Source organism: Buteo buteo, chromosome 8 (assembly GCF_964188355.1).
Source record: "Buteo buteo chromosome 8, bButBut1.hap1.1, whole genome shotgun sequence".
Classification (NCBI taxonomy): Eukaryota; Metazoa; Chordata; class Aves; order Accipitriformes; family Accipitridae; genus Buteo; species Buteo buteo.
This window is the reverse complement of record NC_134178.1, coordinates 46578548-46595778: the sequence shown is the minus strand read 5'-3', so window position 1 is coordinate 46595778 and position 17231 is coordinate 46578548. Positions and strand designations below refer to the sequence as shown.

General features: G+C 51.3%; 1 protein-coding gene across 1 annotated transcript; it reads right to left on the bottom strand.

Annotated features, from left to right (window-relative positions):
- Positions 1 to 8914: 8914 nt before the first annotated feature.
- LAG3 (lymphocyte activating 3) lies at positions 8915 to 14505 on the bottom strand. Its single transcript, XM_075034787.1, has 8 exons — positions 14277 to 14505; positions 13931 to 14093; positions 13538 to 13764; positions 12999 to 13256; positions 12525 to 12818; positions 11891 to 12181; positions 11499 to 11614; positions 8915 to 9043 (listed from the first exon to the last, which is right to left on the bottom strand). The coding sequence occupies exons 1-8, from the start codon at positions 14329 to 14331 to the stop codon at positions 8933 to 8935; spliced, it is 1515 nt and encodes a 504-aa protein (XP_074890888.1). The 5' UTR covers positions 14332 to 14505; the 3' UTR covers positions 8915 to 8932.
- Positions 14506 to 17231: the final 2726 nt, after the last annotated feature.

Here is a 17231-nt window from a genome sequence, read left to right as displayed (position 1 = left end):
CAACTTCACACCTGACTCTTCTGCACCTCCTTCCTCCCCCCCAGCGTTGCAGGGGAAGAGGTGGGGGGGGCTGTGGTCAGTTCATAGCACTTGGTGTCTGCCATTCCTTCCTGCTCATGCTGTTCCCCTGCTGCACCATGAGGTCCTTCATAAAGGGCTCCAATGCGGGTCCTTCCCATGGGTTGCAGTTCTTCATGTTCATCTCGACATAAGAAAGACATTTTTTACAGTGAGAACAATCAGTCACTGGAACAACCTCCCCAGGGACATGGTAGAATCCCCATTGCTGGAGGCTTTCAAGATGTGATTGGACAGGGTGCTAGATAAACTCATCTAGGGCCCCTTTCCCATGAAAGGCTGGACCAGATGATCTTTCGAGGTCCTGTCCAACCTGGGCTGTTCTATGATTTGACAATTCTAACTGCTCCAGTGTGGGTCCTCCACGGGCCACAGCTCCTGCCAGAAAACCTGCTCCAGCGTGGGCTTCTCTCCACAAGCCACAGCTCCTGCCAGGACCCTGGTCCAGCGCAGACTCTCCAGGGGCTGTGGTGTGGATGTCTGCTCCAACGTGGACCTCCATGGGCTGCAGGAGACAACCTGCATCACCGTGGTCTTCTCCAGGGGTGGCAGGGGAATCTCTGCTCTGGTGCCTGGCTGGATCACCTCCTCCCCCTCCTTCTTCACTGATCTTGGTGTCTGCAGGGCTGTTTCTCTCACATCTTCTCAATCCTCTCTCACAGCTCCTGTGCCGTGTTTTTTACACTTTCTTAAATATGTTATCACAAGGGCGCCATAGGCATCCCTGATTGGCTCAGTTTTGGCCTGTGGTGGGTCTGTTTTGGGGCTGGCTGAATATAGCTCTGACTAACAGGAGGTCAGCTCCTGCTCACATCTCACAGAAGCCCCTCCGCTACCAAAACCTTGCCATGCAAACCCAATACAAGGTTACTCTTAGGTAACCTGTACTGCTACTGAATCTCAGCTGTTTCCCTTCTCTGTAGGGTGGAGGAGGGGGCTTTTGTGGTTTTCCACCCACATTTGGTGTCTCTCTCTCCGAATCCCAGCCTCAGCCAAGGCGGCGGAAACCCACTGAGCCCCAGACGTGTCTGAGATTTCATCTCTGTGCCACCCACTCTTCTCCTCCTGGCAGTGACTTGCCCCTTTGTCTGGAGGACAGGGGTACAAGATGCAACCAGGCTTTGGAGGGGCAGGGACAGACAAACTCATGGAGGAGCAGGGACAGACAGCACCGAGGTTCATAATGTGCTACCAGGTGTGAAAGGAACAGCACTGATCAGGCCTCAGGCGCAACAGCTGGTCCATTAGTTGTCTTTTTGGAGAAAGATGAAGCTGTCCCATCACGAGGAAAGAGCCACCTGCGTGAGACAGAAACTTCCCAGTGTGGGACACAGGCTACGGGCCGGGATGGGATGGGATGGGATGGGATGGGCACCTGCTTTGCCAGTGTCCAGAGCCTGTGAAAGCTCTGTTCCGAGACACGGCTCTCCTGCAAGAGCCTGCCGCATCACATAGGTATCTTCAAAACACTCTCACATGCTTGCAAATAGAAGTGTCCCTTCTGGTCCCTAGCTGCCAGAGAGGGGCTATCCTGGGAAAAACAGAGCTAAGGAAAGCCAGATTGGGGTTGTAAGATCCTGGTGCCTTGGGGCTTGGGGCTCTGGGGCATTGAGCTGATGCTTCAGTTGGCATGGATTCCAGCTTGCATTTTGTCTCCCCAGCAATCTGTAATGCAGAAACACTGGCTTGTTTTTAAACAGTTGGTTTATGTCATTGCAAATATCTACCAGAAATAGCATTCCCTGAAGGGGTAAAGCTTCCAAAACGCACTTGAACTTGCTGCAGAGTTGCAAGGAGAAGCAGGGCTGTGGGTCTGAGGTGACAAAGCTGCAGGCTTGGCCCCCCTCAGACCTATTCTGACCCCAGGGAAGGGATTCAGGATGGAGCCTCATCTCTCAGAGCTGCTACAGCGGTGTGGTGAACAGGTACCTCTGGGACTGAAGGTCACAGCGTGCGGTGACGTGTTTGTATCACTTTCATCCAAGCATCTCAAAGCACTTTGCAAGCATTAATTAAACATCAGAATCCAAAAGGGATGAATAATATTAGCCAGCCACTCTCTCTTCTGAATGTAATATTTCTCATAAATATTCAACTGGTTTTTAAATTCCACACCAGTCTGGTTCTCACCTCGCTGGGACAGTTGCTGTACTGCACCCGTGGGGAAAGTGGGGCTTATCCAGCAACACACACTGACCCTGTGGCAGAGTGAGAAGAAGACCCCGAGCACTACACACCGCTCCCCCCCAGCCAGGTTTGTGCCTGTCACGTTTCCCTCTTTTCTGCCCTGCAGACACACTCCCCACCCACCCCGCGCTGTCTCTCTTTGCTCTAATCCCATCACCAGCAATATTTTCACAAACCGGGGTTGGCGAGTAACAGATTCTTGTGGACCTCAGTGGAGAGAGGAGGCTTCCAGGCATACTGGGTGGAGGTCACGGTCTGCAGGGACACGAAGTCTCTCTGAGGAGGTGCGGAAAAGGGAGAAAAGGATCTCAGAAATCAGGTGTTGAGAAGGACCTTTTACTGACCCCAGTGGAAAGCCAAGAATCCTCCAGAGACGCTCTCCTTAAAACCAAGTTCCCTGCACGTCAGTGAGGGCTAGGAGTGTGCCTGTGAACTCTGATGGGTAAAGGGTACCCAGATGTAAGAAAATTAGCGATTGCTCAGTGGTACTGGAGAGATGGAAGGACAAGTGTTGAACACAGCATGAAAACCGTATCTTTGGGCACCTGAATGTCAGCGGCTTCAAAGGCCAGGAGCTTTCTCTTTGCAACAGAATAGCTGACACCTGTTCAGCTTTTTGAGGGGCATTTCTGAGACGAGGCACGGAGAGCTAGAAACAACCAGCCATCTGGCGAGGAGGCCTGGAGATTTGCCCCAGCACAGCTGTGTGCCTCGGAAAGGAGGAAGGCTCCCAGGTCGTACTGGGGGGGAAAACACCTTTCTGCAGGAGCTTGGAGTCTTTCTGCAGAAGGTTAAATTGGGAAGAGAGGACTCTCCAAGCGGATCTCATGAAGGTTCATTTGCTGATCACGGTGGAAAATCAGGAAATCTCCAGAGATGTTCTTCACGAGCCAGGGGTCCCCTGTATTTTGGCAGGAGGTGTGAAGTCTGATGAAGACTAGCCAGATGAGCCGGGACGTCGGGGACTGCCCGGGGGCACCGGAGAGAGGGACGGTCCAAGAACCACCAACTGCAAAAGTGCGTCACCAAAAGTGACAGGGGCTAAAGTCAGCCCAAACAAAACCAAGCCGATGTTAAAGACGTGTCAGAAATGCAACAGGCAGGAGAGGAGGTGGCTGGGGGAGTTTTTGAGGACCTGTACGGGACGGGTATTGCTTACTATCTGCCTATTCACAGCCTTGGCAAAAGGAAGGGGGCGAAATCGTTATGACGCACAACCGGCAGGGTTTAATCCGTACAGAGGGTCTGGAATATCGCGCTGGAAGCAGCTTGAGGCTCGGAGCATTAAAGCGGGATGCAGTCCAACAGCGCACGCCGTAAGGTTTTGCTTCTGAGCACTACTCATCAGAGGCGCTTTTGCTTTTAACTTCCCCAGCTGAAAGCGAAGGGAGGGGAGGACCCGGGCGTATGAACCGGTCACCGGAGAGCCGAGCGACGGGCGCCCACAGCCCTGAGGGAACCGGTCACGGATGCCACCCGGGAGCGCAACGGCGGCTGGGCGGGAAATCCCCGTCCCGCCTGGACACTAGATGGCGGCAGAAAGCCGGCCCGAGGAGAGTCAGCCGCCTCAGGCTGAGGGGGGGAGAGGAGAAGGGGCAGCAAGGGCCGGCCAGCCCCGGCCGGGTGTCCCCCGCTTCCCGCCCGCCCGCCGTCACCCCCTCAGCCCGGGTGCCCTCCTCACAGGGCTGCCGCCATGAGGCCCAAGGCTGTGCCACCACGTAGCCGGGGTTTGGGGCTGCGGAGCCGGGGCGGTGGGGGACGTGACACACAACTGGGGGGGGAAGGGGGGCCCTGGGTGCCTGCGGTCCCCCCGGGTGTGAGATTTTGAAGGGCCTGAGCGGAGGGTGCCGGCTGTGCTCCTGCCAGCCCCCAGAGCTTGTTAGGGAGCCTGCTGGTGCCTCCTCCTCGGTCCGAAAACCTGCATCGTTTTCCATGAAAAAAGGGGGATGCTGACCCGGTGACGAGAGGGGAAGACACCCAGTGTTTGTTAAAGAAGAGGAACACGAGAAACCTCGATAAGAACCGGAACTAATAAGTCCTGCCAAGAGCGGCCCTTGCGCATCACCCCCTGCCGTTCTTCCCAGGCACCGAGAGTGGCCCATGTCCTCTTACCCCAAAACCCCCAAAACCCATCCCTCCGGGCGGGGGTGACGTCCATTTCAGACTACACCAAATGGCGGCTTTTGGAGTGAGTTGCATTGAACTAGCAGGCCAGCAAGACGGAAACCTAGGAGCAGAAGCTCTTGAGCATGATGGAGGCAACAACTCTGTCCCAGGTGCCTCGGATCTCACTGGGTGGCACAAGATGCAGCGTTCCCGTAAGGAGCTTGGTTTGAGGGAACCTTTGGAAGGCAAACTGAAGGACCCCAGATATCTTGGTTTTATTCACTGCTGCATCAAAGTGAGGAAGGAATCCAAGCAAAGTAGGAAGGCATGAGTTTGGGGGTTTCTCTCCAGAATTGGTGCTGATATTGTTCCCACTGATTTGCCAAGCAGATACAAAACTCAGTGTGCCTTAGTGTCCTATATAATTTGAGATCTGGTTCTAATTTTTTATTATTTTTAAAAGGCAGTGCAGAATGTACCAAGACCACAGTAGATGTGTTGCTTCTAGTTGCTTCTTTGTCAGACGACACTGTTCGCTAGCACTTACTTAGCCTCTTACTTGAAATCCCTCGGAAGTCCTGGATGCAGAACATCTGGACCTAGTTATGATTTTCTTTTCTGATAGTGCTGGTCTTTCTTATCAAAAAAAGGTTAATTTGGAATTAAAGAACCTCTTCCCGTTCCTTTTGGAGGAGTCAAATGCAAAGCAGTTTGCATGCATGACAGTTTCTTTGCCTTCCTCTGCCAAAAGGGAATCCACTGGATTGCCTGTGTTTTTCTCAAGCTTTCTGCTTCTGGTATGTTGAAAATATTTATCTGATTTTTGCACCTGTAGCTCTATCCTTGTGGAAAAGCATCAGGTTTCTTTCCTTCGTATGACATTTGTTTTATTTGCTGTTCCTACTTAGTGACTCCGCTTGGGACAGATTTCCAGATTTGTTTGCTTTATTGTACAGGCTCTTGGTCCTTCCACTTTAACTCTACTGATTTGCCTTATGCCATTTTGATTCAGAAATATTTTCATACTTCCTAGTGTTGCTCCATTCTTTCTCCTGCAGCATTTGGGAGGTAAAGCTTCCTGTGGCCATGGGCAGTTATTTCTGCATTAGTGGCGGCTGGCTTTCGAGCATTTTTCCTTGAGGTCTGTCAAACAAGGCAGCTCAGTGGCCACGCTTGTCACTTTTGGCAGTGCCTGTATTTTGTCAGTAATGCTCATCTGCATGAAGTGCTCTGCCGGTTACAAAAGCAAGACTGCAACATCTGTGAAGCTTCAGATATCATTCTCAGTGCTGGTGGAATTTGCATTTTTATTTATACACAACCATGTCTGAAGCCTCGTAGCCTTTGTAGATGGTGTCACCCTAACCTACACAAATTATTCACCTCAGCCACTGTTGTCCTCTCTCTTACAAAGAAAGTATTTTCAGGACCTGCTACAGGTATTATAACGATTGTGGAGGTGCCTATTGCATACCCAGGTCTTGCAGTGTAACCGTACATAATTGTGTGAATGCCTTTGGTCAAACTGGCTCCAAGTATCATCAGTTCTTGGTGGAGATTCATGAAGCAAGAGTAACTGTATTACAGTAAAAATCCAGTGCTCAGCTTGTGTTTTATGTCTTGAACAGCTTGCACCTTCTCCTTGTCCCCTTGGAGCTGCAGGGCTGACCAGGGCAATGGATTGACCCTGCACAGGGGCAAGTAGGACAGCTCTTCTGTGTGCCTGAGACTGGCCCTGGGGTGGAAAGCAAGGAGGAGGAGGAGGAGGAGGAGGAGGAGGAGGATGATTAAACTGCCAGTTGTCATCAGAGGCAGCTGTGGGGCCCAAAGGTATCTGCATTAAGACATGAGTTACTAGTGTTCAAGGAGGTAAGCAGCAAGAAGGCCAAGTATGTAGATGGCACAAAGCTATTTAAAATTGTCAGAGGGCTAGAGAATGACAAGAGCTTTGGAGACACGTAAGAAAGCTGTGCTCATCAGCAACAGGAAGGCAAATGAAGTTCAGCATCACTGTTCCCAAAGTCATGTAGCTGGAGGGAAAATGTAAACTGCATAAATACTTCTAGGCTTTGGCTTACTGTAACTGTACCAGGTCAGGCAAGAGCCCCAGGCATCACAACAGGCATTCCACTGAGGACACAGTGAACAGCTCGGTACAAGCTCATTGTTGTTCAGTGGAGAACTACAGTCAGAAGAGCAGACAAGAGGTCAGGAGCTGTGAAGGGCAGGATGGAAGTAATGTGGAGAAAGGCACCGTGCCTCCATGTAAGCCAGCACTGCTCTCCCACAGGGCTGCTGCCTCCTCTTCCAGAGCAAAGGATCCAAGGAGAGTTGACCATGCATAGAGATGGGCCTGAAAACTGTCAGGGAGAAGGTCCCCAAAATCTGGGGTTTGTATCTGAAAAGCAATGAGCCAGGAGGGGATGGGGAAATAAGGAAAAAGGGATGTGATAAAAGGCAGTAGAATAATGACCGTCCAAGAGACGATAGATTGGGAGTCCCTCTTCTTCCAGCCTTTGTGACTGGAGAAAAGAAAACAGATGATGAAAGCGGAAAGCTTCGAATTCAAAACTGATAAAGAGGAACAGTTTTCACACAATGAATAAGCAGACCCAAGGACTGATTGCCAGAGGAAGTCAGAAAGAACAAGAAAACAGCAAGATTTAAAGACAGACCAGGCACATACCTGAGCAATGAGAACATCCAGGCTGGTGACAAACAATGCTAAAAGTATTACTTACAGGAGGAGAGAGCATCGCACTGTGTATGAGAAGAGAGCAAATCGCTGTCAGGCACTGAGAGAATATGATGTGGTCCTGCTGAATATTGGACTGCCCCTTAGCCCCACTGGGGCTAACCCACCTTTTCTCTATCTCCAAAGCATCTGGCAGAGAGAGGAGACTGAGCTAGACACATCACTCCAACCTGAAAAAATTGCAGCATTATCGTTTGCCTAGGAAGATGACTGGTACCAGGCTGGACTGCCCTGCCTTATGTTGGTTCTGTTTCAATGTCTGCCTGAAATTGCATGGGACAGTTGAAGCAGACAAGCGTACCTTGCACCTCTGCTGCATTTCCCTAGGACTCAGTTGAGAAATGGGTATCATTTTCAGTAAAATACATGGCTAGCTGAGTAGATAAAGAGCTGTGGAGTCCATACATGCTTCCCAGAGTGGGCTAGCTGGGACTTTTTGGGTGATGCTCCACTACCCGCAGTCTGAGGATCCCAGAGTACATTCATTACCTGTGTGCCTGAACCTCTTGTGGGGGGAAGGTGAGAGCCACACAGCAAGAAGGCCTCTTCATGTGCCTACTGAAATAATGAAAAGCTGGCCTGCTAGTGAAGCCCTCTACTCAAGTCAAGAGAATCTTCCATCCTAAACATTGCGAGCTTAATTTTTGTACCACCACCTCCTTGAGCAGCTACAGCCTGGGGACACATATGGGAGAAATTACTTGTGTGACTCTCTTTACTAGTGAGGCTTTCTTCTGGGGTGGCATGCAATGACTGTTCAAAAGCAATACCACAGTCCTCCATGGCTCTTTGGAGAGGAGGTGAAGAGCATTCTCTGACTACATGAAACCTAAACACTTTGAAAGTCTTGAGAGATGGGACCTGGCGGACTCACGCTTACGTTACTAAGTACATCTTTAGCAGGAGGAAAGTGACAGAGAGCCCTAACATCAGTTGAAGATCTATCAGGAAAATGTGAGGACTAAAGGAATAAATGAAGGAATAAACAGGGACAGCCAGACAGGAGGAAAAAAAAAGGCTCTGAAGCACAGCAAAAAGGAGAGACTGAATCTGTGATTCTTTCTTCTCTAGTGGCATTTAATTTCCCCTTCCCCACTGTGAAAATGTCAGCAATTAACTGGCAACTTCAGTAAAACAGAACTGAAAGAGAAGGCAGCAAAGTCCTTAGAAGTTGCTTCACACAGGCAGAGGTGCACCCGGCACCATCAATAGGCGCAATCCTCTACAAGCACACGCAGGAGCCAGCAGGTTTTTTGTCAGACGGATTTATTTTAGGTTCTAAAATGAGTTTCTAATAAAATAAAATGCTCAAAATGTGCAACATGTACAGTCCTCTGTGGGGTACCCTCTGCCACTGGATGAACTTAAGAGAAGGGCAGAGGGGGGAGAGGGAGAAGAAAGCGGGCAGGGAGGAGAAAATGCCATCAGGCTGCAGGGGAACTGGGTTCCAGCCATCTCCTGCATCTAAGTGTCCCAGCAGTGAAAGGTTGTGAGAGAGGCTGTGAAGGAGGGGCAAAGGGTGGGAGAGAGAAGTGGCACTGAAGCAGGGAACAGCTACTGGCTCAAATATTCCCAACAGCTCCAAAGCGTCTGCGCTGCCTGCCGCCTTACTGCAGTGGTGAGTCCTGTCTTGCCCTGGTACGCAGCTTCCAGCCCCTCTTCAAGTACAGAGTTCCCACGGCCTCATGCTATGTTCATGCCATCCCTAGACCCTCCTGAGAGGTCTGCATGGTGCCCATCTCTCTGCAGCATGGCACACAGAGTTTCATCCTCCCATGCAGACTGAGCCCGGTGTCCCTGCTCCCATCAGCACTCAGTTTGCTGGATCTTTTCTTTCTGGTTTTCCTCTATCTCCTTCTTCCTCGGCACAGTGACTGCAACCATCCCTTCCAGCGCTGGGAAGGCAGGAGACCGTGCCTGAAAGAGAAGAAAGGGGCAATATCAGGCATGGGAGGGAGACTGAATGGCACAAGTCTGGGCTTCTCCCTGACATGGAAGACATGGTCCTACTGCTTGCAACCACGAGGCTCCCATTCCCTCCAAGAGCCAGGGAAGACCCCCAGTCCTACTCTCCGAGACATGCAGTATCTTCTGGGGAAGGCTGGCTCAACACTATCCTCTGTGGTGTCATGGGCATAAGGAATAACAAAGACAGGACGTGCTTAAGAGAGAGCAAAAAATGATCTGGGCAATGGTCAGGCCACTGTCAGGTTCAATGGTGTGCCAGATTTTACAACACCTTTTCAGAGAGACTAATTAAAGGCATGAAGGTTCACCCAAAACAAGATAAGAACAGATTAAAGACAGAACCACTTTCACATCTTGCTTTAACACATGACTTTCTAGGCAATGGAAAAGAGGTAGATCTCAGGACTCCTGATAATGATAAAGTATATGGTGACACACAGACAATCAATACAGCAAGAAAGATGAGATTAGTAAAAGAATGGCATGGTAGGTGTGATCTCAGCTAAGAGGAAGGGACTGGGATTTTGCTGGCAGGTTTCTGTCAGGCTGTAGAGAAATGGTAAGCACAAGTTTTCAAAGATCAGTTGGTCCCACAGTCATTAATGCTTGGTCCACACAGAGACTGTGAAAGTGCTAACAAGTTATGTAGCTGGTAAAGTTGAGGAGCCTCATTTGGAAGAAAGAGGATGAAAATGTCACCCAAGACCCAGATATTTTAGGAGAATGGAGCAGTAAACTGAATGACGGGGTGAATGAAATGCAACTACCAACCACACGTTGGTAGGCTCAGGGGATTGGAACAGGAATTCCTAATGTGTGGGCAATAGCCCATCAAGGGATACCAGTGAGCAGTCAGTGTTCAACAGATGCAAGAAGAGCAAATGTAATCTCAGCGAATGCCAGCAGAGAGAGGGAGAGAACAAGAGAAGAGCTAATATCTCTGCTCAGGGCACCTCATCTACACTCTCACAAAGGCTCAGCCCACCGGGGAGACTCTGCAGAGAAGGGCATGAGGACCATCCATGGACGGAGGACCTGTGCTGCAACAGAGGAGCTTTCCTTACTTGGCAAAGCAAGGCCATGAGGACATATACAAATGCTTTGAGGTGGTAAATATCCTGGCTGGATTAGAGCTGTTTAAGCTAACAGCTGGACACCCACATATCCTATTTCCTGCTAGCTGAGGCTTTACAGTTACATTGTCAAGGGGTTCCTGTCCAAGGTTTTGGGCCAGAAAGGGTGGTTCTGATCATCTTGTCCTGGACTTGCACAGTCAAGAAAGTCACCCAGAAACTGTAGATTTCTGCCTCAGATTATCCATTACCATCAGTGCTGATTACGGACTGATGATGAAGAACCAGTCACGAGTCGCTCCAGCACTACCCGCAGTGCTTTTTTTAAAAATGCCTATCTTGCTTCTGTTCTGATGCTGCCTGTCTTCAGCCTCCAGCCACCGGGATTTGCTAAGAATTTGCATCAATGCTGTCACATCCCTCATCTTCAGCTCAAGGCAGGTTCAAGGTACTCAGCTATTTTGCCAGGGCAAGCTCTTCCAACCTGAGATCTCTCTGAGCCACTGGCCCCTTCTTCACTGGAAGGGGATTTTCACTGTGGGCCCTTTCTGAGAAGCTAAGTAGAAGGCAACTACATCACAGCTACTAACGAAAGGTGTCCCTTGTCAGCAAAGGGAAACCCTGAAGGAAGAATTTGCCATGTAATGAATTTGCAGAGAAACAGTATGAAAACTGCAGAGAAACGGTCTGACTTGTTTGCACATTTTTTTCCAGTGGTGTGCTGGGGAGGGATCAGTCCTGGCCTGGTCTTTGGGATCATAAAGGCAAGGCAGAATTTTCAGAAGATGAGATACTGGAACAAGCTGAGCAAACGACAGGCAGTAAGTTGCTGGAAGCAGACAGCCGAGGTGTGAGGGCTGAGCCAGAAACAACAGACCTGCATCGAGATCAGCGTCTGGGGACCAGCAGGCATTTGTATGAAACAGGAGACTCTGTTACATCAAACCATCCTGATAAGGAATAAGAGAGAGGGCACCTACAAAAGCCTGGAAATTAACCCTCGTCTATTACGGTGTGGCTTGATCTCTGGGAGAATAAACAAGAAGCTTTTCAAGGCTGGGCTGTGACTGTCTCATGGGAGGTTTTACCCCTCCTCTGAAGTGTCTGACCTGCTGCCGGACGAGTGCCATGGTTAGCCAGACCTGCCGCTGCCCAGGATACAGCTTTCACTACATGTCCATGAGACCCTCAGCAGGCTGCCCAAGCCCCATTCTTCCTCTGGCTGCTGTGTCCCCGAGACATTTCACTGCTGTCTCTAGGGTACCCAGGGGAAGGTCAAATAAGGGCTGATGTACAGGAAAACTAACAGAAATGGGGTGATGGACACTTACCCTTTTTTGTAGGGCCAGAGCCAGAACACAGGCCGTAAGCAGGAGGAAGAGGGTGAGTGTGAGCCCAAAAGTAACCTGCCCACTGAAGATGGTGGGAGGGCTGGAGACCTGGGCACCTGTGAGGAGGAACCACAGTTAGGAAGGAGGGGAAGGTTGATTTTGCACTGGGGCAAGGCTGGGACTGCACAAAGACGGGCAGACTGGGAAAGGGTGCAGGGAACTGGAAAGAGCAACAGGAGGAACTGGTGAGAGCTAAGACAGGATGACAACAAGACGGGATCCAAACAGTCAAAGGGGAGAGGGACAGGGTGAGGCTGGGAGAGGAAGGGGCACCAGGGAAGTGAATAGGGAGAGAAGAAGGGATCGGTTACCAATCCATGGGGGGACAGTACCTGTGATCTGCAGCCCGTACTCCACTGCTCCCAGTTTGCCTTCTGGGCCATATACACTGCATTCCCACGTGCCCGTATCCTTTTGTGACACTTGGGGTATTTCCAAAGTAGGGCGCATCTGGGGTCTGTGGCTCTCCAGGTTACGGGAGGTAGCCACAGCCAGCTTGCTGTTAGTGGGGGCTGAGTCGAGGTGCTTCCACTGGAAACGTTCATGTCCCCGGGGGTGTGTGAGGCTGCACATGAGCAGCAAGCGAGACCCCTCAGAAACCGGTCCTTGGATGCTTGGAGTAACTGCAGCAAAGGAAAAAAAAATACTTTCAGGAAAGACTACAGGCAGGTCCACATCTCTTCCTCATCCCTCCTTCTTCTGTTACACCCCTCCTTTACTACTTCCTCTAGTTTATTTTGTCTTCCTCAGTCTTAAGAAGAATAATCAAGTTACCCAGGAAAACTCCTGCTTTCAGCAGAGTCCAGTGCAGTGTAACGCCCTGAATAGAGACCTTGTTTCCCACCCTGGAGTGGGAACCTATGAGCAGAAGGAACCCATGCTCACCAGACTGACATGCGGGGAGGTTTATCTGCAAGCAGTGGGGGACCCCAGAGAAGTGATGCACCTCCCCATCTCTCCTCTCACCTGTAACCACTGCCAAGGTCACGTCCCTGCTGATTTTCTTGCTGCCAACAGAGACAGCACAGTGGTACTGCCCTGCATCACCCGGCCCCACCGCAGGGAGATGAAGCGGGAAGCTTCTGCTGCTCGAATTCTGGGAGATGCCCCAGTCTTGCAAGAGTCCTCCTGCAAGGCGGCTCCAGTGGGCTGTCACCAGGTTGATCCCAAAGGCACTGGGAAGGTAGCTCAGGGTACACGGCAGATCAGCTGCAGAGCCAGCTGCAGCATAGACCACAGGGTTGGGTGGGCCGTCAAAACCTGAGCCAGAGAGAGAGGACAATGTGGGGTGGTGGCTGGGAAGAGCTCCGCAGGAAGGTGACTGGCCTGGGAAGTGAGGACAGGGTGGGAGCTGGGAAGCTGGAGCCACTGGGCTTGGTCAGTCACATCAAAGGGAGCACCTTGGGGATGCTGGTGTAGCAACGCAGAAGCTGAGCTCACCTAGAATTCGCAGGTTGTACGTGGCAGAAATGATCTCGTTGTCGGAGTATCTGAGCTGGCAGCGCCAGGAGCCCGCATCACTCATGGCTGGCCGGAGGATGGAGAGAGCCCCATGCGAGGAGCAGAAGGTCCCGGAGGTGGGGACCAGGCGCCCGTTGTGGAACCAGCACGTCTCCACAAGGTTGGCCCGGTGGCTAGAGTTGCAGCTCAACAAAATCGGTTCATTTTCTACCACAGGGCTGGGTGGACTGAGGGTTACTGCAAGAAAGAGGAAGCGGCGGGGGGGAGGGGAGCGGGGAGAGTTAAGATCACAGGGGGACTACCAAACCATCCCTTTGTGCCTCTCCTGTCCTAGCTTTGTCCCTCAGGCAGTCCTCTCTCCAGAGCTGAGAGCAGACAGCGGGAAGCTGTGCGCTTTCAGGAGGCTGCTGCCTGTACTCTAACCTGCCCTGGCAAACACGGCATGCCCACTCCGTCCCACCCTTACAACCTCCCCGGTCCTACAATCAACATTCTCCACGGTTTCCATCTTCTCCTACCTGTAATTACGCCCAGCTCCACCTGGCAGCTCCTGACCTCCGTGTTGTGTGTCACCTGTGCCTCATACAGCCCGGCATCCTCGCTCCAGACCGGGTTGATTCGCAGGGAGAAATTGCCATTGCGTAAGGCGGAATCCTGGACTGACACCCGGGGCTTCATGGGCAGCGCCGTCTTCCGAAGGCCTGAGTACCCCACCTCCAGCACCACGTGTGGCTCCTGGCGGGTGCTGGGAGTGGGACAAGTGAGCGGCTCGTGCCAGAGGCAAAGGTGAGATCGAGGCAGAGGGGCAGGATGGGAGTAATGTGGGGAAGGATAAAGGGGGCTCAAAGTGTCTCCCATCCTCCCCAGTCCCCCCGTGAGGACATGGATCTGAGGACATGGCCCTGGCGTACCTTCCCCCATGCCGCTTCCACAGCACGGATGTCTTGTCAGGCAGCTGCTTCCACATCTTTTTGGGGCTCAGGTGGCAAGGCAGCACGGCTGAACTCCCCGCTCTGGCCCACACTTTCTGCTCCCTGCTTTCCCCCTCTGCTACTCCTGGTAGGATGTGGCCAGCTGTAATGAGATGGAGGGTTGAGCAAAGGGTGGGATTCATGGAGCAGAGGGCAATATCTGGCCGTCTTCGGTGGGGTTAGAAGGGCACAAATTCTCCTTCCCAGACCTTTCAGGGACCAAGTAACACCCAGACTCAACTTTCTGAGCTCCTCTGCCCTCCCTGATACGTTCAGCCCCTCTTACCATTGAAAGCCAGCAGAGTGAAGGTGAGGAACAGCACCAGGGACATCAGCTTCATGGTGGCATCCAGGAGAGGCGAGGGGCAGCGTCTTCCCACTTGGGTCCGTACTTGATCAGGTCCGAAGCTTTAAGAGATCAGCAAAAATGAGCATGGGCAAAGAAGATGCTAGAGTGCATGGAGGAACCAAGGGGGGTCAGCTGGATGTGCTTGCTATCATGCTGTTTCTCTCTCTGATCAAATTATTTCCCTAGATGCTCTTATATTGCAAGTGGGCAGCTAATTTCCTCATATCAGTAAGAAGATGCGTCATGACCAAGAAACCAGTATAATTCTGAGGCACGTGAAGTCAGAGCTGGAGCCAGTGAGAGAGAGGAGGGAGGGACCACAGACACTGTTCTAAGCATCTTTTAGTGGAAATTCTTTGAGTCGCTGTTGTTTTTCTTACAAGTTTCGCTTCTACATAGACAGTGGAAAAAGTGTAGAAGACACTTCCCAGCAAGTGCCCTTCATGTTTTTCTTTCATCTCTTACCTTTTTTGGTTTGATCTTTCCGCCTCTTATAGTTTCTGTCTACTTGTTTCAGGGCTTTTGAGAACACGTTGGTCTTCTTTTTGCTGCTCTTTTGTTGTTGTTGTTGTTTCTTTTTTTTTTTTTTCCTTCTTTAATCCTTAAAATACGCTGATTTCTTGGCTTTTTCTCATTGGCCAGTTCACAGGCAGCATGAGGAAAGGGTCTGTGGTGAGCTCCAACCAGGGCACGTGTGACCCATCAATCCAGAGTCCAGGGGCAATATGGCACAAAGCTGAGGTGGTCCGAGGAGACAGAGAGGGCCATCCAGGAGAAGCAACCAGCACCGAGAAGAGGGGCTGCATGCTGTGGCACTACGAGGGGTGTGAGGAAGGCACCCTCGCCCTCCAGCAGAGCTGGGGAAAACCCACCCGAGCTCGTGCGCTGAGGGGGCTTGTCCTAGCTCCCGTGTAGCTGCTGAGCTTTGCATAGGACAATACATTTCCATCCGTGTGCCTCATCCTCAGGCCCCTTTTGTCTCAGAGAACCCCCACTGTTGTGGCTCACACTTTCCAGCAACCCACTGGCTCTGACTCTTTTGGACTTAATCAGCCCTTCATGATGGGTGTCAGACACCCAAGCCCCTCGGTGGCTCATCCCCGAGGGCTGGGGCTTTTCCTGGGGGTGAGGGAAGGGAGGTGACTCAGAGTGGCCGCTTCTTCACTGTGGAAGGATCAGCTGGGTGGTGAAGGTGGAGGATAAAAGAGAGCAAGTGGTATGCCTCACTTCAACAGCTCCCTGTTGTGGTGACCGCTCTCCTCTCTTTCATCAGGAGGCTCTTCAGCCTCCTGGGGAGTGGGATCGGTGTACAGGAACCTGGTGCGAGCTTGTGTGCCTCAATGTCCCCAGGGTAGTGGGGACATTGTAGTGGTCCTTTGCGCCCTCTGTGTTACCCAGCCCATGGGATCTCATGAGAGAGGAAGAGAGGAGAGAAGATGGGTGAGAACTTGTGACGGTTGGCAGGACGTGTTTTTTCCTCCTGTTCAAGAAAAACAGTTTGTGGTGCCCAGTCCAAGCAGAAAGCATCAACTTCTCTTTCCCCTGAATCAGCAGTGCGAGAATGGTGTGAGTGTGTGGGTGAAGACGAGAGACAGAGAAGAGAGATGGAACCATGGTGTGGAGACACATACGGCTCCGCAGCCCGGTGTCATCTGCTCCCCCTCCTCTGGCTTCGCCCGGGGGACACACCGAGCTCGCTGCTCTCCCCCTCCATCCCGACCCGCTCCGCACTCTTAACCTCGGCGCCCTGGCCCTATTCCTCTCTAGTCCCCAAAACCACCCTTAACTGAATCCCTGCTCTAGAAAACGCTTCTTTCTTGTAAGAACTGGCAAAGGAGAGAGATCGATTCCCATCCTGCTGCCGCTTCCCGAGAGGCGGTCACAAGGGACTGATGGAGAGCCCGGAAAAGTGACAGGAGCTGTCTAGCACTGGGAGGGGGCATTTGGGGCAGAGGGGTTATTATGCTGAATGAGCATGTTGTGAAATGAAGGTTCTGGAGGCACTGTTTTACTCAGCACCAGGCTATCTTTAGCAAAGACACCTGTGACGTTTCTCTCTAACGACCCATTTTAAATGCTGACTCCCTTGAATGGCATTTTCGTCATCTCCCAGAACAGGACCCCGCCGCAGAAATAACAATGACGGGCGCAAGATCAGCATAGGGGCATCTTCTCAGAACAGCCTGCGCGGGTCCCTCGGGCGGAGGGGCTGACAGGGATGTGTGGACTCTGGCAGAGCCATGGGGAATGAGGGGCAGGCTACAACGAGAGCAGCCCAGGACTGGGATACAGAAGTGCAGCTCACTAAATACTCCTTTGTCCGTGTTAGGCATTAGCTAGCTTCAGTCAGGTTCCAGACTTACCCGCAGCAGTCACCTTGCTCACAACCTTAATACATTGCTCTTCTTGTCTGTTTTGGCACGTCTTATGGGTGCAAACTATACTAACCGCAAAAAATAGGAATAGAAAACACTATTCTGCAGTATCATTGAGTTAGTCTTGCTGAAGGAATTTTCCATTGTGTTTCCAGATTTCTGTGATACAATGTTTTTCTCTGAGTGATTCCACTTTCATGTTTTGGTCCTTTCAGCATCAAGTCTGAAGCTAGTCACAATCTTCTGCTTTATGCTGACTTTCTGAGGTGCTCTATAATTTATTTGCAGACTTTTAACTGACCAAGAAATTGCGCTGTGACTTGAAGACTGGGTTATCAGCCATGCAACTTGAGATCAGCTGGTTTGGGTGTTCCCGAGATAGAGCGCTCACCAAAAAGACCTCATGTAAAACGTCCTGATTGCTGTTTGCCCAGAGCTAAAGCAAACATAACAAGCAAAAAGAAGTTGCTTACTAATAAGAGATAACTAATAACTTTGTGGCAAGGGACTGTAAACA